Here is a 22,829-nt window from a genome sequence, read left to right on the forward strand (position 1 = left end):
TCAGGTACAGGTTAATAGAGATGCTTACTATAAACAGATTTCCTGATGTTGTTTTTCTCTTTCCTGTCCTGGTTTAGCTACTATGAGAGTAATAAGAACCATTCATATTTACAGCAGGCGGGGCATTGCAGACATAATTCCAATAATCCCTGATTATGGTTGTGCTGGCTAGGACTGATGGAAATTGAAATATAGTAATATAAAGGGGCACAGATGCTTTCTTCTATCCAAACTATATATTGCCTATAGGACGTCAATGAATTTTATTTTTCAGTTTTAACTATATACTGACAACTTGCAGTACATACTCTAATCATATTTTCAATAATTTTCTAATATTTTTACTAGAATTATCAAATTTTGGGTAAAGAGATATTTTAGTGAAGTAGTACAATCCCTTTCCATGGATTGAATATTCTGATTTCTCTCTTTTCTTTGTTCTAAGTGTCACCTTTAAAAGAGCTATAAAAATTAAAGACAGTAGAAGCTAAATGAGTAATAATAAAATAAAATCACCTTTTGCCACAATTAAACATATTTAACCCCAGGCTTTTTTTAAAAAGAAGCCATGTGTAGAATTTTGTGGCCTTTAACAAATGGCTATTAAAAATATATTAAGGCAGGCTCCCATTTAGAGATCGTTCTAAAATTCAGGTACTAGAGAAATAATTAACATGTTATTAAAATTTAATTTTGGTATTTTCAAAATCCATACATGATCACCCCTATTTATAGCCTTTCCATTTCTTTTAAAATACTCAATAGCCTTGCATAATAATTGAATCACCCTTACCTGTTTTTCAGCTACAATTATTTCTCTATCTTTTGATTTCTTATAGGACTCTACTATTATGTCTTTTGTTTTAATTATTCCTCTCCAAATATTTAAATATTTAATTTTATTAGATTTGTTTTACTAAATTTGGAAGGTTGCCCAACTCCAAAGTGACTCTAGGTGACTTAATATAGCTAACAGAAAGAAAAAGAAAAGTGTGTGTGGAGGGGGGATGCAAATGTATTTAGACAAAATCAAGCAATAAAAAACACTAGCGGGCTGATAAGACAACCTAACCACATGACTGAAAAGAAAATGAGTTTTTTTAAAGAGTTTTTAAAGAACCTTTGTACAGTGGAAGCCAGGAAAATATCTGGGGGTGGGGGAATGTTCTCCCAAAGGACAGATTTGGTGACAGAGAAGGTATTTTCCAGGGTCCCACTAAATTACATTTTTCAATTGAGAGGTTTCAGAGCAACCTCGCTTCCCCCAGTTTTAATGGACTTGCAGAAACCACTGGGAATTGTTTCAGTTAAGGGTAACCCCTCAAATATTTAGACTTTATTCTATCAAATGAGAGGTGATTCGATGTAATGATTAAAACTCCAGGCTAGAAATCAGAAGACCGATTTCTAATAATTCTCATTCAGTCTTGGAAGAACTCAATGGCAAACCATTTTGAAAATGTTGCCAAGAAGTAGGGACTAGCCCAGACAGTCACTGAGAGTCAACACTGCCTTGACAAATCTCTCTTTATCTCTTTCTCTCCCTCCCTCTCTCTCTTTCTCTCTCTCTCACACACACACACACACAACACACACACAAATCCTACGAAATGCTTTATAGGTGAGAGCCAGCACTTGTATACAGTTTATCTTCAATTTACAACCACAATTGGGTAATTTCCATTGCTAAGCAAGACAGATGTTAAATGAGTTGTTAAGTGAATCTCTGCAGTTGTTAAGTTAGTAACATAGTTACTAAGTGAATCTGGCTTCCCCCTTAACAGGGGAAGGTCTCAAAAAGTGATCACTTGATCCCAGGACACTGTAATATATGCCAGTTGCCAAGTGTCCAAATTTTAATCAGGTGACCATGGGGATGCTGCAACGGTCATAAAGGTGAAATGCCATTTTTCAGTGCCATTGTAATTTTGAACAGTCACTAAATGAATGGTTGTAAGTCAAGGACTTCTTGTACTCTTAAGCCAACCTGCAACCAATGGAGCTCATAGAGCAAGATGACCACAGGTGAATCAAAATATTCCTGCGGCTGCTTGCATTACTGTATTTGGGACCAGCTGTAGCTTCTGGGTAGTCTTCAAGGGCATCTCCAGGTAGAAAGCACATTGCAATAATCCAGTCATGAGGTGATTAGGGCATGAGTTCCAAACAGGCTGTACAAGAAGGGGGTAAGTGCACACATGTGCACAGCTCCACTTGCATGAGTGGCAGGTGAATACACACAAGTGTACAGCTCGCCTGCAGCTAGTGCAAATGTACCTGCACACACACTCACCGCCACTCCTGCAGAAGCATTCCCCCTACCCCCACCATCACCGCTGGTCTACAAAGTCAGAAAGCTTGGGGGCCACTGGTCTGAAGGACCTCCCAATTAAGAAATTGGTACAATTGGATGAAAAGCCACCTCCTCCCCAGCCACAGCTGCCATCTCCTCTTGCCACATTTGTTTCATTGAATCTTCCCCCGAATGATTTATTCCCTACGTGCCTTGACTTAATCCCTTCATCTCTTTTTGATTGAAACAAACATTACAGTGATTTACATTTGCCATAATATAAAGATTTGTTTTTAGTAGTCCCCTCTGTTCCACTGCCTTGCTCTGTTTATATTTTGATTGTATGTTTAGAGTAAATAACGATGTAATGAGAAAGCTGCAGTTGAGAATGCATTTGTTCATATTACTGAATGTTTCAATAAAATAGCCTTAAAGTTTAAAGAAAATTATTAGCAGAAGTAAAATATTTCATTGAGCTACAGGGACACAAATGTCCATTTTGCAATTATGCAAGTTAGTTTGTTCTTACAGATAGTCCTCAACTTATGACCACAATTGAGCCCAAAATTTATGCTGCTAAGTGAGAAATTTGTTAAGTGAGTTAAGTAACTATTCTTGCTACATTGGTTAACTGAATCACTGCAGTTGCTAAATTAATAAAAGAGTCGTTAAGTGAATCTGGCTTCCGCATTGACTTTGCTTATCAGAAGGTTGCAAAAGATGATCACATGACCACAGGATCTGCATCCGTCATAAATATGAGTCAAATATCAAGCACCCGAATGACTATGTGGATGCTACCATGGTCATAAGTGTGAAAAATGGTGATAACTCACTTTTTTCAGAGCAGTTGTAAATTCGAACAGTCACTAAGAGTACTGTTGTAAGTCGAGAACTACCTATATTAAGTTTGAAGTATTCTACAAATATTATATTTATGTAGAGTTTTTAAGTGCATTGTTGTTTTACATTCATTCCTTTTTCTAGGATCTTTACTGAAGATTTTAAATAGTTTTGACTATTTAATTGCAAAATAGCTATTTACTTCTGGAAACAAACCAAAAAGAAGGGATTTCTTTTGTGAGTAAGGCTGCATTACTAAACAAATATATTGATTAGAGAAAATGATTTCGCAATAATCATTGTGTAAAAAAATATTTCAATTATTTGGATAATATGCGTAAAATTCGTAGCAGATATTTTGAGAATAATTATTTTCAGGAATAGTTCTTTTGCTTTTGCTATTGTGATCTGTCCATAATAATCATGGTTCAGCCTTTGTTTGCTAGTATGATGATGATAGTTTGATCCTTTTTTAGATTTCTGAGGGCTGCTCTACGGTGAGTTGATTTTGTTCTCGTCTTCTGGCCTGTGAAATGATGATTTGTCTGATGTTTTCTTAGACCTTTGTGGGAAGTCCAGTAGTTTTAAAGGCTCCTTCTAAGGCTGCAAAGAATTCTGGGTGATTGGCATCATCTGCGTTATAGTTGAGGCCTTTCTGAAATGAATGGTTATAAGTGGAGGACACCTGTATTTTTATCCTTGTACTCCAATAGAACAATCAATAGCTATTTTTATTTGAAAGAAAGTATCTCCACGTTCTTTTTACATTAGTTTCCAAAAAGCCTATTTGCTTTTTGAATTCGGCAGTGTTATTAGCCAGTCTTGCAGCAGATGCCGATTAATGATAAAATATTCCTTGTCTCTCTATGATCTGAAACTAGTATTTCAGAGTAGCCGTTGTATGTTTCCTCCTCTGTGTGTGTGTGTGCTTGTGTATATGTATGTATGTGTGTATGTATGTATTTAATAAAACAGGATAAGAATCATGTTCATTCTTGTGAACGATATACTATATAGTTAATTCTTAAGTTTGTGGATCATGGCAAATGCCTTGTAATATCATGTGAGGGGGATTTATGGCCTTGAGTCAAAAAGCTGACCTAGTTTCCTATCTTGAAAATAAATGTTCAGTACATGCCACCAGCCCCTTTTCCTCAGTTGCTTGACCATATCCAATTACTTTGACAGATGTACTTCTTTCATCCTAATCATTTGACACAATTAGTAAACACAAACTAGGATGCTGTTATAACCAGAGGACAGATCTGTGGTATTATTCTGCAGCAGCCAACAAAACTCCATTTTATTCTTCATTGAAAATCTAATAAATAATGAGTGTTCTAGTATCATTTACAAAAAACCCTTGCAATAATTGAGAATTTCAACTCATTTCATAAAGATAAAAGATAAGAGTTCCTCTCCCCATAACAATAGCTGTGAAATTCATCCCACGCTAGTTATAAATTACATAATCTCTCTTATAAATATTATTTTTTATAATTGAGAAAACTGAATTTTTTGCTAAAAAGCAAAATTATGTCACCGATTATTATCAGGAATTATTTAGTTTAAACAGTTTAACTTTTTAAATAATGGATAGTAAAAAAAAAACCTGTTAAGCCACCATTAAAGGAAGAAAAATCCCAACTCATGTTCACATAGTACTCAAGTTTCTTCTTTCTTATATTTTTATATTTCTTTAACATTTATCTCTGTTTTTATATTTCAGTAACATTTCCAGGAATTTAGGAAGCCAGTTTTTTTCAGTTCCCATTTACATTCAGAATGTAATGCATTATAAACATTCCTAGAAACAGATGGTGGTGTATTAGATTAGATGAAATCAATTTGTTTAAATGTAGGTCTGCTCTATCAGTGGCTAACAAAAAACCATTTGTGGATTTAATTTAATTTAATTTAATTTTACAAAGGAAAGTCTAAGGAAGCAGGAATCATCTTTCTCCTCAATTAATTTTCTAAGGAAGTCATGTACAACTTCCACTTGGTGGAGAGTTTGAGTGGTCTTTCCCTGAAATATCTAGAACCGGACAGCATCAATCTTCAACCAACCACACAACCCCTCCCCCCATCAGCAGTTCACCTCCCAATGACCCTGACCTGAAATAATCTCTTATCACAAGACCCATCACAAGATTCACTGATGACTCACAGCTGACTCTTCACAAGACATGCCACAAGATGCTCACTTGACAATCCACACCTGAAAGTCTTATAAACAAAATATTATAAACAGAAGAACCTGACATCCCCTAAACTCTGCAGAAGATGTTGCCTAGCCTGGTAATGAAATGTCCAGAAACCAACCCACAAGCTCGGAGAATGAACCTTCACCCTCATCCTTTTTTTTTGGTTTACATTTATACCCCGCCCTTCTCCGAAGATCCTACACCTGAGCTTCAGATATTTGCCACTATTTTAAATATCTAGAATCACCCACCCAAAATGAGTGAGGCCACACTACTAAATAGGTATAATGAGAGATAGCCAAATGATTGAAGGCTTAAAAGTTCTGCTTTTGTTTCTTAAAATCCACTCCTCTTACCTTATTTGTTTGGGCTTTGTTTTGTTCTTTGTATTCCAAAAGAGATTCTGGGAGTCATAGCAAGAAATGAACACTAGTTACGATCTATAACTACCCTAAGCTTGTAGTTCCCAATCTTTTCAGGTTTGCAGTTCCCAAAATTTGTTAAAATTGCTATGACAATGAATATGCTTTTACACAGGAGAACTTGTAATCATAAACTACCTGTCAACAAGGTATGTATGTATGTATGTACACATGTATGTATGTATGTATATAACAATTTAGTAGATATTTAAAAAGCATGAATCAGGAACTGAACAGCTACCTAAAGCAATTGCCCCTGCTCTTGAAGCATTTACGCTTAGCTAATTATGTATTGAAATAATTCAAATAACTTTTTATTTAAACTAACATGCAAAATGAATGAAATTCCATTTTATTCATAATTTACCTCAATGGTAACTATAAGAAATTAATGAGAAAATTTGTTAATTAGTTTTAACAAATAGTTAATCTTTAAGGAATTCTTTTAAATAGATATATCTTGTTTCAGTGACCTGCTTATATGCATATTTAAAGTTGTATATACATATTTAAAGATACATGCAAGACTGTATTTTCATTATCTGTTTTGTTAAAGTTTAATATAAATAGTGATTATTGGGTTTTTGTGATGTATCATTTTCACAGGGCCTTTGGGTTTGTGTGCCTCTGTGTCCGTGTGCTCCATGTTGACCTGTGTTTTTCTGTGAGGCAGGACTGTAGAAAGGGAACAATAATGTCATCCTGCTTCCATGGCAGAGTTAATTCTATTCATCATTGGTTTTCCTGACAGTTTCAATGAAAATCACATTATAGCGTTACTGTTAGAAGGAAAACTTGTATTCAAGCGATGTTTGGTTTGTTTGTTTGTCGTATCCCACCTTTATTATTTTACAAATAACTCATATCCAAAACACCATCTTCCTATTTTCCTCACAACAACAACCCTGGGAGCTGGGTTGGGCTGAGAGAAAGTGAAAGCCCAAGGTCACCCAGCTGGCTTTCATGGCTAAGGTGGGACTAGATCTCAGGGTCCTGCATTTTCTAGCTTGGTGCCTTAACCACTACCAGGGGTATCAAAATGGCGGCCCACGGGCCAGATGCACAAGCCACGCCCATCCCAGTTCCGCAAATGGGTAAAATGTTGTAAAAGTCATATGACGGCAACATGACGCGGGGAGTTTGACAACTGTGCTCTAGACCAAGCTCTCTTTATAATAAATCCTTGGACTCTGCAAATTGAAGAAGACATAGGCAGATTTTTAGATTGGTTTTGCAAGAAAATAACCAAGCTCTAAGAGCATCAAAGAGCCTGCAAATTCAAAATCATAATTTGGTCTTCATTATCCCAAATCCCATCCATTTAGATATATCACTTGGTTAATTTTAGTTTAATTTAAGTACAATAAATTAATAAGTGCTTTAAAATCATTGCATATAAAACAGCATTTGGAAAGATATTTACATATTGCTTCTAAAGCTAATTAAGCCTTTAAGTTGGAAGACTATGCATTTGTTCTTTTATCCTCATAAGAAAAAGACTGCCTCTAAGTTCTATACCTTAATTTTATTTGCAGATACAGTTAATTTATAAAATAAAAGAACAGTAAATAAAATGATAATCATAGTGTTTTGGGACAAAAATTACTGATAGTGTAAAGCCAAAGAAACACACGTATGCACTCCACAAATAATTCCTTAGAAAGGTCTGAGCAGTTAGTACTAATACTGAAATTTATAGGATGGTTAAATAACATAAAATAAATATCTAAGAGTATGTATATTTTTAATTGCATTTGAAAAATTAAAAAATTAAAATATAGCTGAGGAGGGAGAAAAGAATGGATGAGGTGGAAATGATATAGGCTGATCTGGACAGTAAATTCAATAACTTAGGTAAAGATATCAATTGGAGAAATTCTTCTGAAAAATTAAATGAAATTGTAGTAAGAAGCTGTCACATGCTAAACCAAACTGTAACAATCTCTCTAAATACAGTTCTTTTAGTTTTGGTCTTCAGAATTTTAGCAAAAGTCTTTCCTATTCGTATTACAGATTTCTATATGTTTGATAGAAATAAGGATCTCAGTCACGCACAGCCAAGGACTACCTGCAGTCCCTAAATAGCTTGCACATAAAATTGTCACAAAATTGTCATTTTTAATGACCCATTACTAATTACCTTCTGAGTAACCATGTTACTATATTTATTTGTTAATCGGTTTTAAATATAAAAGAAATTGGGAAGGACAATTTTTTCTCAGTCATGCCTACTTTTTTCTCCTGGTTGCAATATTTTTTGCTCTCAGTTAAGCTGCCTAAAGTCATCTAATGGCGAGATGGCCGGCATATAAATTTAATAAAAAATATAAAATAAATAAATGCATAAATTAAGCAGGAAAGGACAAGTGTAGGCGTTGGATCAGACAAAAATGTATTCCTACCAAGAACCAACTGATTATAACAGGCTTAAATTGGATACAGATGTCCATAATCTATTAGAAATGACCCCCACCGGCTTTGCTTTCTATACTGTAAAAAGTAACAATACTATTGTTTCTCATTTCTATTTAATCTATTCTGCAATATTGGTAGGAACATAAATACAACTATGAATATCTTCTTCATCGCCTTTATCCTTCTAGTGTTTTCTTGCAGGTGCAGAATCTGCTTTTCAGATCAACTAATGCTGCTCTATCTCTTCACTGCAGTTATTCCTGACTCACTACGAGTAACTTCGGAAACCCAGATTCTAAAGAAAGTACAACATGATTCTCTGGAGCTAAAGTGTGAGATTACCAAGAATACTGAACAGCACAGCCACATTTCCATTGCCTGGTATCGTCAGAAAGCAGATGAGCCTCTTGTGGAAGTTATTTCTCTCAGCAAAGACTTTGTACTGCGTGCAGGAAGTGAATACACGCAACGCCACGCAAGTGGAGATGTCCGTCTTGATAAAGTGGGCGAGACTCAATCTAAGCTTACTATCTACAATCTTCAGTCTTCTGATGAGGGCGAGTTTTATTGTGAAGCAGCTGAATGGATTCAGGACCCTGATGGCACTTGGTACGCTGTGACACGCAAGCAGTCGGAGAGCACTATGGTCTATGTGGAAGGAACTGGTTAGTATGCCAATTTTTTTTTACCTCTTTCACAGTCTTGCATACGCTCTCATGATTTTGGTTTTGGGATCAGGGGATTCAAGACAGACAAAATAATTTTATTAGGAGGAGCTTCAGAGACTTTGCATCCTTCCTTTATGTTGACCACTATATCGCTACCAAAAGCCTTTGAGGGCTGTTTCATAAAGCAGTGCTTGGAAACATAAAACCTATACTATATGGTACTATGGTGATATGTCTCATAAGAAAGCAGAACTCAAAATTAAAATACATATTTTAAAATTTTAAATGAATCTCATATGATTACAAAGTCTTATAAATTTTGATTCTCCCCTCCCCAGATTCTCACAAGAATATTAGTGACAATGCCTAAATCTAATGAGATTTAGCAATCTCTCAAAATGTTGATAATGTATGTACAGGTACATTTATATGATTTTATATACATATGAGTGTATATATATATATGTTTTCTGAGGTTTTCGCGGGTGTTTGTATGTAGGTCTTTGGTTATTCGGGTTTTCTCCCGCGTAAAATTGGAAGTGTCTTGGCGACGTTTCGACGAAGTCTCATTCGTCATCTTCAGGCTTCAGCTTCGTGTTTCTGGGAGCAAAGCTACATACACACACACACACACACATATAGCAACTGCAGTACTTTTAACATTTAGACTACAACTTAATAGTTCCAAGTTTCACTTTTTAAATACATCATTGGCTAGTGGTCAGCCACGCTAACACTTCCTTTAACTGGAGTATTTCTTTAGCTTCCTGTGATAAATGTCAAAGTAGGTGTTAGCTAACTTTTGATTTGATATAACAATGGCTATATTAAGATGGACTAGCTCTTGTTGATGCTAATTCATGATGCTTGCAAAAGCTCATTAATAGTTTGCTAGCAGGACCTCAGGAGTTAATTGCTATTGGAATCCAAAACATCTGATAAGCCTCAGGTTGCCTCATCATTTACAAAATATACTGCCTTGCTTTAGGGTATTTAAATTTATGTTCACAGTTTATGAAAACCTACAAAATGGGAAGTATTGTTTACTGTACATTGGACATGCACCTTTTTTTCCTTTACAGTTAATCCCAGTTTCTATGTATTAAAGGTTTCACAGACTTTTTTTCTGATTGTTTTTCATATAAATGAAAATACCTTAATATTCATATAAAATGTTTATTACTCTTTTCAGTGCTTTTACTAAGCTATGTTTTACCCTCTGTTGCTGTTGTCCTATGTTGTGGTCCTTTTTGAATGGTGATGTCCTCTTTTTGGCCCATCAGTCAGTAGTTTTGGTAGGAATTGTTTATTTAGATAAATAAATCGCAGCAGTTGTTTCCTGTCTTTTGATATATTCAGTACATAAATTCATACAAACGGTTTACTTATGTAATAAGCCAAAATTTTGAAGTAGAGAACATTGCTTATAAAAACTCTTTTAAGATAGTACACAATTTAATTCTTAAATTGATATAATCTAAATTGGTATAGTTCTTCAATCCGTTAGCATGAAAGTAGCTTTAAAATTATTATTTTGCAAAAAATTAGTATTTAATTGCACCACGTATGTAGTTTTTGTGCTTTCCTATGCATAAGAAAAATGAAAGAGAAAACAAAAACATAGCTTTTGGAGATGAAGTTAAAATACAGGAAGAGACACAATTTTTAATACACAGAGTATGTTCAAAACAATTTTCAAATAATAATTTCTTAATAATAATCTAAGCTGGTTAGCTCTTTCATGTTTGTATAGGGCTGTGACACAGTTTCATTGGTTTGTATGTCTGTATGTGTATGTATTGTTTGTTCTGTTTCTTTTAGATATGGATATCAACGTTCGACTAGAAACAGAGAAACGGACATACATAGTGGGTGAACCTGTGGAGTTTAGATGCATTTTGGAAGTACAAAATGTTGCAAAGAGGTATTTCTCCATCTCTTGGGCCTTCAATAGTTCTCTCATTGCTACTTTTGGTGCTAATGCTGTGCCAGTTCTTAACAATGAGTTTGCCCAGAGAGAAGCCTTGGGACAACTGAAAGTGGCTAAAGAGAGTGACAGCATCTATATCCTAAAAATCTACCGACTTCGATTGGAAGACAGCGGCAAATATAACTGTCGAGTGACAGAGCGATTGAAGACGACAACTGGTGAATTTATCGATGGAGAAAGCAAACGGCCAAAGAACACACCTATTACAGTGCTACCCCTTAGTAAGCATAAATCTTCTTTGCTCATATTGATTGTGTGGGTTTTTGGGACCTGGGCAGGTTTATGATGATTATGACACAAGCAGCTAATGGGTTGATTTCTTTGCTTCTGTTGAGGACAGTCTGTAGAGGATCTTAAGTTCATTTAACTGAAAAAAAATCTATATGCCAATTTGCCCACAAAGCGCCAAGCATTTTATAGCAAATAAATTTATAAATCAGGTAGATATTGCTTAGCAACCACACATTCAGTAACCGTTCAAAGTTACCCAGGCTATGAATGAGAAGACTTATGGCTAGTCTTTAAAGCTGTAACTATCACAGTATCCCTACAGTCATGTAATCACAATTTGGATACTTGGCACCTGGTGTGCAATTATAACAGTCACAGCATCCTGCAGTTACAAAACTGCCATTTCTGACTTTCACTACCAGCTTCCCACAAGCAAAGTTAATGGGGAAATTGGCAAGAATTAGCATAATGACATAACATTCAATATCCATGCATGAATAACAGAATAACAGAGTTGGAAGGGACCTTGAAAGTCTTCTAATCTAACCCCCTGCTCAAGCATGAAAGCCTAAAAGGTTGTCCAAACTTTTCTTAAAAATCTCTAGTGTTGGAGCAACCACAACTTCTGGAGGCAAGTTGTTCCACTGATTATAATTGTTTTGTCAGGATTTTTTTCTTTAGTTCTATGTTGGTTCTCCCTTTGATTAATTTCCATCCATTGCTTCTTGTCCTACCTTCAGGCACTTTGGAGAATAGGTTGACAACCCACCTCCCTCTTCTTTGCGGCAGCCCCTTAGATATTGGAATACTGCTATCATGTCACCCCTAGTCTTTTCAACCCTATGTCCTTTAAACTAGACATATCCAATTCCTGCAACAATTCTTCATATATTTTAGCCTCCAGTCCCCTAATCATCTTTGTTGCTCTTCTTTGCATTCTTTCTAGAGTCTCAACATCTTTTTTTATATTGTGACAACCAAAGCTGGATGCAATATTCTAAGTGTGTTCTTACCAAGGCATTATAAAGTGGTACTAACACTTCACATGATCTTGATTCCATCTTTCTGTTAATGCAGCCTAGAACTGTGTTGGCTTTTTGGCAGCTGCAGCACATTGCTGGCTCATATTTAAGTGAATGTCCACTAGGACTCCAAGATCCCTCTCATAGGGATCGCTTAACAACCACAACTGGAATTGCCAAACTGCTGTCCTAGGTCAGTGCAGTCACGTGTTTTTTTCTCTCTCTTTACAATCCCATTGCTTAGCAATGGAGTTGCTGGTCCTAATAATGGTTGTTAACTGAGGACTACTTGTGTAATAATGCTTTGTACCATCAAATTACATATTTATTTGCAGAGTGATCCATGCTTCAGAAAAGTATTGTAGCATATACTTAAGTACATACAAAAAATATTTTTGTGCCTGCGTGCTATATTGTTTTTAAAGAATTGAAGACTTACACTGCCCTCCCAAGCAACTTTGGAAGCAAATCAGAATTATCTCAGACTTGTGTAATAATGTAAAAGAGTCATCTGAACTTGTGTAAGTTCCTGAATGCATCTGTTGATCTCTGTCTTAGGGTATGTTGGACTTGATGACCTATTGGTCTGGTTAATAAGGTTATTGTATTCTTAGGTCTTTAGGTTAGGGCTGATTAATTAATTATTGAACTCCCATCTTCTATTCCTTTCACATATCTCCCAAACTTAATTTTTGAAATATGTATAGAAGAAAGATTCTCTTTGGAACCTTGACTTAGAGCTTGACTTTAAGTCACAAGCATCATATCTTTGTTTGGATCCAAATCAGACTCTTCCTCTGGTTCCTTTTCTGATGCTTTGGCTTTTTTCCCTGATTATAACAAGGAAATTAGTAAAAAAACCTAAGTTTGCTCTTTTCAGAATTTCAGAGAATTTGAAGGCACAATATGTACTTCCCTGAAAACCTTCTTATATTCCAAAAAACTAGTTTCAAGTAATTGCTGTGTTCCACGTATTTCAAGTTGATTTGGACCGTCTTATCCTACCAAACTGCTTTAGAGATTATATGCATTTTATTTTGCGCTCTTCTCATACATTTATAGCAGTAATATAGTACTTTCTTAGTTAACAATGGTATTTGTAAGTTGGTCTCACATACACACTATCTATCCATCCATCCATCCATCCATCCATCCATCCATCCATCTATGTTAAAAATATAGTATCAGTTTTATACAGATTTAGTATTTAGTATCTATCATGTTTCCCCGAAAATAAGACCCTGTCTTATATTTTTTTGAACCCTGAAATAAGTGCTTGGCCTTTTTGCCATGTGTTCAAAAGCCCAATTGGGCTTATTATCAGGGGATGTCTTATTATGTGGGAAACAGGGTATATAGTCACTGATTTATTCAGTACTTTAAATAATGCTTCCAATTTTTACTGTAGTCTGAATCTGGATGTTATATGAATGGAAATTATATCTGATAACTTACACAAGACAGACACAAACATTGACAAGTAAATAAAATGATTAGAATAGAGATAGAATGGTTTTAGAAAATGTTTTTTTTAATTGAAAAATACCACAGAAGCAGTTCACACTAATTTCTATCCTATCCCATTCTTTCTGTATTCTTCTTCTTAAAAAATAATAAATTTATACAATTGTGAAAAACAACAACCAGTTTTTAGTATTTATTTTTATTACATATCCTTCCCTAAAACAGTTGATAAAATTGTCTCTCATTGGTAAACAGAACTGAATACCTCCCTTAGCTTCATTCTTCTTTTCACTTACTCCCCTTTAGCCCAGTTTTTAGGTCTATGTTTGCAGTGGGAAAAATAGGATTCCTGCAGGGCAAAAAAATCTGGAGTTCGAAAGGGGAAGAAATATCTTTTCTATTGTAACTTTAAAACCCAGTGAACTGTGGAAAAGCGGGAGTTGTGCTGACTGGCTTAAACAAGTTCATGCACTTGCCATTCTTAACTCAACTAGTAAGGATGTTCGTAAGATAGATTCATTTTACCTCAAATGATTAAAAAGAGAAGTAGAAGATGCAGGACAAATATTGTACAATTCTTTTACTTAATAATAAGAATAAAATAAATCCAAAGATTTATTTTATTAGCTATTTCTTTCCCTGATTATTCCCTACTATGTACTACTGGGGGATAATAAAAACCAAAAGCTCTTTACAACATTAAAGTGATTTTTTTTTCAATTAGCTCAATTTTGAAATAATTTTCCAAATATATCCTCGTATTGTTGGGTCACATGTTGTATTTCTGTAGGAAGAAATATGCATGTATGGGATATCCCACACAGTCCTGATTGTAATCACATATGTTCTCCTTTACTGCAGAAACCAATATTTCAATAGAAGTATCCAACAATGCCACAAACGTTCTAGAAGGGGAGAGCCTGAGATTTGGTTGCACTGTCCGCACTGGGTTTAGACCCCAAAATCGATTATCTGTCACTTGGCAACTTGTGGATAAGCAGAACCGTCGCAGTGACATTATACAACTTGACCGGGATGGAACCCTTCGTCCTGGTCCTTCTTATGTCGAGCGCAGTAGCTATGGGGGGATCCAAATGGAGCAGATACGGCCTGGATCCTTTACGCTTGAGATCTTTAACAGCATCAAGGCAGATGAGGGCCATTATGAGTGTCGTATTACAGAATGGACACGTAGGCTGGATGGGGAGTGGCAGATGATTGGAGAGCGGCATAATGGCTCAGCAGTAGCTATCACTGCACTAGGTGAGTATAAAAGTGCCACCAGTTAATACATTACACTCCTCGGCTTAAGTCAGAGGTACCTAATAAACATTCCCCCCAAACTTTATATTTGGCCTTGGGGTGGTTAAAAATATGCTGTTACATTGTGACTTTCAATGTTTTATAAGGGAATTTAAAAGAGAAACTGATTGCATATATGAAAACTAATATTAACTATGATAATAATTGCTTTGACATAATACCATTGCAGTGAAATCAAATTTAGTTTTCATTTTTGCACATTCCACTTTTGCAGATTATAGAATAAAGAAAGTCAAAAACAAGATTTTGGTAGAGAAATAGAAGTTGGTGCCAATAAAAAGGGGCTGAAGCATATTTAAAATCTCCAAAAGCCAAATAAGATTTGGAAGTAGCTTAGACAGATATTTCCCTAATTCACTGAGCTATTAGTAGGCAGAGGAAATAAAACATAATTGGAGTTGCAAGATTCTGTTATTGTAGCCAGTTTCAATAGAAGCAGTTTTAGCCTTCCTGTAGAGTTGGTTTCTTGGATGTGGTCTACCTAAAATGGCTAATAACCTCCCTTAAAGATAAAAAATGGACTGAAAAGATTGTTCAGCTCTATTATTTATTACTGCATTTAAATCCTCCCTTCCCTCTAAGGCAGGGGTGTCAAACTTGTGGCCCGCAGACCAGATGCGTCATATGCTGGCCCCATCCCCATTCGGTTTAGCGAAGGGGGGGAAAGTTCCAATACGTCACGTGACGCTGCTGTAATGGCAAGAGTTCGACACCCCTGCTCTAAGGAGTTTAAGGCAACATATATAACAATCTTTCATTTTATTGTTAAAACAATAAATGTTTGTCCCCAAATCATTTAGTAACTATACAGGTTGTTAATGTAAAATGCTGTTATCATTTTTGTATCATCTGTTTTAATCTTCTGGGGAAAATAACCTGGTAAACCTTCATTTTTATCTTTTTATGCCCCAAACAATATACATTACTCTTAAATGCTTAAAATAGTTGTTTCAGATAACAAGCTCTGGAGCAAAGAAAAATGTTATAATAATTCATGGTTCTTTTAAGCACATATATCACAATTGCTTGCTAGTGTACATGGGGAAAGATATGGAAATTTGCCTTAAAAATAGATAATAGTTTATTTATTCTGGTATATTTAACCATCTTATTTTCTATGGCTGATAGGGCCAGGTTTGTTGATCATGAACGTTCTTGAGTGGTAGTAGAATTCTCCTTGCCATGTGTTGGTGATTATGGGATTTATGAATAGAATAGAATAGAATAGAATAGAATAGAATAGAATAGAATAGAATAGAATAGAATAGAATAGAATAGAATTTTTTATTGGCCAAGTGTGATTGGACACACAAGGAATTTGTCTTTGTTGCATATGCTCTCTGTACATAAAAGGACAAGATACATTTGTCAAGAATCATAAGGTAGCTTCTCTGTCTGAATATTCTTAGGAGATTTTGCATTTCCAGATCAGGCTTACTTGCAGATGTGAAAGGACATAACCCAAGTTTCTCTTGTAATGGTGGGACAGGTGATAGAGAAAAGTGAGAATTAATAGAAGACACTGATGGTGAATCCTTGTTCCATATGCTGGTTTTCCTTGACCTTAATCTCCAATGCTAACTTTTGATTCCTAGACAGGCATAGAAAAACTGGGAAGCTGAGCTATCTGGCATTTGCACAACCTCACAGGGATTGTCAAAGTTTTAAGTCATCTCCCCCACTTTTTTATCCTGTTTCTTTGTAAGTGCTTGTATTGTTTTGGAATGACTCCAATCTTACTGTGCTGTCCAAAATTAATTCAGTTGTTAATATTTATAAATCTTCATTACTTGATGGACAACAGAATTGTTCATCAGTAACTTTTTTCTTTTATTTCAGGTAAGCTCATGCTCTGTTATCAATGATTTCTTGTCATCGTTGTTATCATTAATATCTAGCATCTCGTTTCTGCCAGTCTTTTTTTTTTTTCTGTTGTCTTATATCTTTTTCAACTATCAGGGTCTTTCAAAGATTTGCTTCTGCATTCTGTGGTCAAAAAAATTATGCTCATGCTTCATTGTTGCTGTTTCTAGTCTGTTTTCTGCCTTTACCTTACTTAGTATTGAGGGTTTTTTCTTGCTGTCCAATAACTACTGCCATGCTGTATTTCCAACAGTTTTCTCCAGAACCAATTTAAAGGAAACAGTTTTTCTTTATGCAGATTTTCTGATAGTCTAACTTTTGCAACCATTTGTTATGTCTTGGAAGACGTGACTTTAATAACGTATAATTTGGTAGTGTTTTTTACAAATTTTTGTTTTATTTATATCTGTGTAACCTTTGCCTCAAAAAACAAGTTTTATTTATTTTACTAATATAAAATCATGATTCCTGTGCATTATTGAGACCAGGAAAAAAAACCCTGTTATTTCTACTAGTACCTCACTCCTATGCATTAGGTTGGTTTTGTCTGTTTTTAATACCAAGCATCATTGCATTCTCATCTTCCATATTCAGCAAAAGGTTGCATAAGTTTTCTTCACATTCAGCTACCAAAAAGATAGGCTCAACTTAGCTGAGTTGGTTAAAAGTTATTAATTTATTTTATCAATTTTAATTTTAATTTCAAAAAGTTATCCTCAAATTAAGCATCATTCCAAAATGTAAGTTTTCTCCCAGGCATGGGAATTATCAAGTCTATATTATGCTATTTTATCAATTACATTTTTTAAAGGTTGGCTGGCCATTGAGAATATATTCTGTTGCCCAGTGAGGAAGATGTTAAGGCAGAGGATAAAATAATAAATATTGTTAATCTTGTAAAACTCAGATTCCAAGATAGCTGAAGAGGAGAAAGACAATAGGATATACTATTAAGGAATTTCTAATGAAGTGATGCTTTGATTCCTAGAGAGACATAAGGAAATTATTTGCATACCATAGGGTTTTCCAGAAAAATTAAACTCATAACTGGGAAAGAAGCAAATGTTTATGCTTATTTTGCATCTAGCTCTACTTTTGCTGAATGAAGACTGCCTTGTTCAGTTACCACTCAAACAGCACTGAAAAATTAAGTTTACAACGGTGAAGGGTCACCATTTTTAATCTTCACAACCGGCTTCCAATAAAGTCAATGGGAAAGCTGGCAGGAGGATATTGCAAGTTATGGTCATGTGACCACAATGAGACACGGTAATTTGCTTAACTACAGCAGTGGAATTAGCATTAGTCTGGTGCAGTCACTTGACATTATGCATAGCAACAAAGTTGCCACCCTCATTTGTGGTTTGTAAGGGAAGAAGTACTATGTACTTCCTTGTGTAAAGCAAGCAAGACCAATTCAATCAGTAAGCACAAAAAAAAGCAGATATTTCAAAATTTGTGTTTCAGTTAGTACAAACAGAGGAAGTGGCATTTTAAACTTTATTTTTAATTGAGAGGTCTATTACAAAGTGGTAAAAAAAGAGTTTATTAGTTAAGGAAAATTCACTACTGCAACCTGTTGGGCAAGCATAATTCTTTCACTAACACATTATAAAACTGATTCTTGGCTTCAGCTAAAGCACTAATATGTGAAGAAATTTCAGCCTTTTTCTGTACTAAAAAAGTGCCTCTTAAATGTGACTTTTCAACAATTGCATCAGAAATCTATGTCCAATATTATTTCTGATTATCTACTATAGTCAATATAGAAAGAGAAGGAAAATGTTAGTGTTTCCTTTCTCGTTTAATCTCTTTTTTTGCCTGTAAATCCTTAAATACCTTCCAAAAAGGCTTTAATGCGAAAATTTGACCTATTCTTTTTGTAATTACATAGACTAGAACTCTGTTATAATGATGCCCTCAAGGATTAGAATCCTTGAGATACTTGATTGATGTACATGTACAAAAATTCTTTTGCAGTTCTGGAGCAACAATATAAGAACAAGAACAAGATAAGATACCCTTTATCGTATCTTGAACAAGATAACATAACCTTTATCTTATCTCACTTTTTTTCTGTGAACACACTGGCACACATTAAAAAATGAAATTCTGATTCCCGTTCTCAAAAGTGTGTGCATGCGTGTGTATGCATTCATTCTTCTGAGAGCGGGAATCAGAATTGCATTTTTATATATACACACACATACCGTGTTTTTCATATTATAAGAACTCCAGACTATAAGACACACCTAGCTTTTGGAGAGGAAAACAAGAAAAAAAAATCTCCCTCTGCCTCCCAGCAATTTGCCTCCTTGCAGCAAACAGCCAACAGCCTGGTCAGCTTCAGCACAGCCTGATTTATCACGAGTAGCTGATTGGCGGTTGGATCTGCCTCCCGGAATACCACCGATCAGCTGTTCCAGGCTGCAGGGATACCTCCAAACCACACAGTAATACAATTCGACAGGATGCTTTCAATCATCCCTCTATAGAAAGTGGCAAGGTTATGGGAAAAATCAAATGACACAGAAAATGCAGGTGCTGTTGTGCTCACTTCACCAGTGACTTATTGTTGAGCTACCAAGCTAACCTGCTCACCAGCTACCCAAAAGTGTGATACTACAGTTGAATGTTGTACAGAGGTGTATGGTTGTGCCTGTCTTTTCTGAAATTGGCAATGATTACTTTTGTTTTCCCTACATTTAAACCCAGGTTGTTTTTATTCCACCAGTTCATCAAATCCTATATATTTCAATATAAGGGTTCCGTTAAAAGATTTCATAGTATCTACAAACATGAGTGGCTTATTAGAAAATATTGTAGATTTAGAAACAATAAATACCAACATTGGAGGTATGCTTTTTGATTCAAGTAACACATCTAGAAGTACAATACAGTTTTATAAGTAACAAGACAAAGTATCATTTTCAATGTACAATTCAGTGTACTTGGAAACAAAATATATTGTGCTTCATCAAGATCATTTGAAAAAGGTTAAATAAGAAGCACGATTCCATTTAATACTACCAGCTCAATTTTTCTCCTTAAATTTCAGGAATGAGATTACTTACTGTAATACTAGAAATCAACTTCCTATTGGAGTTTTAATATGTTAATAGAAAAATAATGCTTACGGCAATTTTCTGTGAATTACAGTTAGAAAATTAGTTGTTTCTTTGCATGTATAGGTTAATTCAGGTTTATTAATGTTTTAAGTGGTGTTTTATATTGTATTTTTTTGGCAGATGCTGGTTTTGCAGTTACAGCCATCTCCCGCACACCTGGAGTGACCTATAATGAATCATTTGACTTGCAATGCATTATCAAGCCACACTATCCCTCATGGGTGCCAGTATCTGTGACTTGGCGTTTTCAACCAGCTGGCAGCACGGAATTTCATGATTTGGTCACTTTTACTCGTGATGGAGGAGTTCAGTGGGGCGATAGATATGTTGGATTCCGAACCCGAACAGCCATTGAGAAAGCAGAGTCCAGCAACAATGTACGCCTGAGCATCAGCAGGGCCAGTGACACAGAAGCAGGCAAATACCAGTGTGTGGCTGAGCTGTGGCGCAAGAACTACAATAGCAGCTGGACCCGATTGGCAGATAGAACCTCCAACCTGTTGGAAATCAGGGTCTTACGACCTAGTAAGTATGTTGGCAGTATTGCCAAGGATCTAATGGGAGGATTTAAGGATGAGCTTGCCATTCTAGAGCCTGAAATTACTCATCATTTATAAGGTTTGCATTTCTAAATGTTTTTTACCCCCTTTGGATCAATGGAAGATGGCAGTTTTTAAATTTCTTGGTACTACATTAAAATTGTGTGTTCTCAAGAGCAGGGGTCTCCAAACTTTTGGACCTCAGGGACCACCAAGTTCATAATTTTAAAACCCGTGGACCACTAATATGAATCCAGCACGCCACATGCTGAAACGCCTGGACTCCCAGTGACAGGATGGGGTCCTTCAGGCACTCTCCCTCCTTTCTCTTTCTCTCTTTCCCCCTCTCTCCCCCCCTCTCTCTCATTCTCTCTCTCTTACATTCTCTCTTTTGCTCTCTGTTTCATTCTGATTTCCTCTCTGATTCTCTCTCTTTCCATCTCTCTCACCTTCTCTTTCTCTCATCTCTCTTGCTCTCTGCCCTTCTCTTTCTCATCTCTCTCCCACTTTCTCTCATTCTCCCTCTCATTCTCTTTCATTCTGTCTCTCTTTCTCTTTCTTTCATTCTCTCTCTCTCATTTTCTCTTTCATTCTGTCTCTCTCTTTTTCATTCTCTGTCTCTTTCTCTCTGTCTCATTCTGATTCTCTCTGATTCTCTTTCTCTCTCTCACCCTCTCTTTCTCTCTCTCATCTCTCTTTCCCTCTCTCTTTCCCTCATCTCTCTTTCTCTCTTCCCCTCTCTTTCTCTCATTTCTGTCCTTTCTTTCTCGCTCTCTCTCCCACTCTTTCTCATTCTCTCTCTCTCTCTCTGATTCTCTCTTTCATACTCTCTCTCTCATTCTCTTTCTCTCTCTCATCTCATGGGCCATCCAGTGACTTGGGGCTGAGAAGAAGTCAAGCATCTCCCTGAGAGACCAAGGTGCGCAGAGCACCAACAAGGCAAAAAACACCCACGAGACCCAGCAAGAGATGAAGCTTCGCTCCCGCTCTGGAATATGGAGCGAATCTCCATCCCCTACCCTTCCTTTCTCAGGCCAGACGATGAGTGCCTGGGAAGGGAGGGTGAGGGACGGGGACAGCCAGTGGTGGGTTCAGCCGACAGGAAGCTACAGCAGGGGGAAGAAATAGCCTGTGGTTGCCGCCACCCATTGCTTCGGCCCGCTTGCACTGCCACACACACCCCTTGCACCATTACCTCATTCCGGCCGGCGAGGACTGTGCTACAAAGTTACAAGTTGCACGAACCTCCCTCTGTGGTGGAGATTTACAGCCCCACCATGAGCTGCCTGGCCAGTCCCATATTCCAGAGCTCCAGTCACAGGACTGGCCATTGCTCATCCCAGAGCAGCTCCTTCACCCGGGTGCGCTGCAGATCACCAAAATTTTCTCACGGACCACCGGTTGGTGACCACTATTCATGAATGTACCATCAGAAATGTAGCTGAAATCTGTTTCAGATTCCATGAAGTTACCAAAGAGAAGTAGTCACTTTTTTGTTGGTGAGGAAATAGTAGGGTTTTTATGACTACCAGAGCACTGCTAGAATTAGCAGAGAAAGTTGTGCCTAAACTAAAAGTAAAACATTCAAAAGAATTGAAGTTATATTCTTAGTTCAGAATTGTTTATCACTTTTGCTGTAGTGTGTATCTCAGACCCCAGTTTTTTAAAAAAATAAAAATATCCCTCAATGTAAAGCTGAAGACAAATTATTGAGTACAGATGGTATTGGCTTATGTCCATTTGTTCATGTCCATTCAAAGTTAAGTCAAATGCTGAAAAAATTGACATGATCAGTTCTCAAAGTTCTGGCTGTTGCAAACCCCTGCAGTGACATGACTATAATCAGGTGCTCAGGTGGCTGTCTTGCATTTACAGCATCGAGCTGTGATCATGTGATTTATTGGAATTTGTGATCTTCCATACTAACTTCCCAGAAACAAACTCATTAGGGAAACTGGAAAGTAAGGTTTCAAATCTCTTTTGCTACCTTTTCTTCCAGGATCTTGTATTCTGTAGTCTTCCTGCTGCCCACCCTCAGCCTCATTGGTTCTTTCAGGCTTTCTTTAACCCACCCATGGCTTCTGCCAGCCAACCTGCACTCCATAGTGCCTTCTTGCTCAACCCCACCTCTTGCCCGAGATGCCCATCTCTTCCTATTTAATGATCTATGCAGTGTTGGATTATGACAGCAATCAGGACTGCCATATTTACTATCATTATGTATGATTGTGCTTTATGTTTGCATTGTTTATTAACAGCAATCTTGGTCCCAGTTGCCATTGTTACCCAAGGACTACCTGTACATACCCACCTACCTACCTACCTACATACATACATACATATATACGTTTGTGAATACATGTATTTCATGCATCTTATTTTTGCATCTAGTGGGTATTACAGAATGATTAAACATTTAAA

The 22,829-nt window shown here is 36.3% G+C and overlaps 1 protein-coding gene across 3 annotated transcripts in view; it reads left to right on the plus strand.

Annotated features, from left to right (window-relative positions):
* The window catches only part of IGSF3 (immunoglobulin superfamily member 3), a 119,547-nt gene that overhangs the window by 47,575 nt on the left and 49,143 nt on the right, over positions 1 to 22,829 (plus strand). For 2 of the 3 annotated variants that reach the window (XM_058186920.1, XM_058186921.1), the window contains exons 4-7: positions 8,435 to 8,845; positions 10,670 to 11,059; positions 14,417 to 14,818; positions 19,990 to 20,394. In XM_058186920.1, the coding sequence (XP_058042903.1) occupies positions 8,435 to 8,845; positions 10,670 to 11,059; positions 14,417 to 14,818; positions 19,990 to 20,394 (1,608 nt within the window). The remainder of the gene's footprint in view (positions 1 to 8,434; positions 8,846 to 10,669; positions 11,060 to 14,416; positions 14,819 to 19,989; positions 20,395 to 22,829) is intronic. The other variant, XM_058186922.1, reaches the window with a different exon arrangement.

Source organism: Ahaetulla prasina, chromosome 5 (assembly GCF_028640845.1).
Source record: "Ahaetulla prasina isolate Xishuangbanna chromosome 5, ASM2864084v1, whole genome shotgun sequence".
In the NCBI taxonomy this organism is placed as follows: domain Eukaryota; kingdom Metazoa; phylum Chordata; class Lepidosauria; order Squamata; family Colubridae; genus Ahaetulla; species Ahaetulla prasina.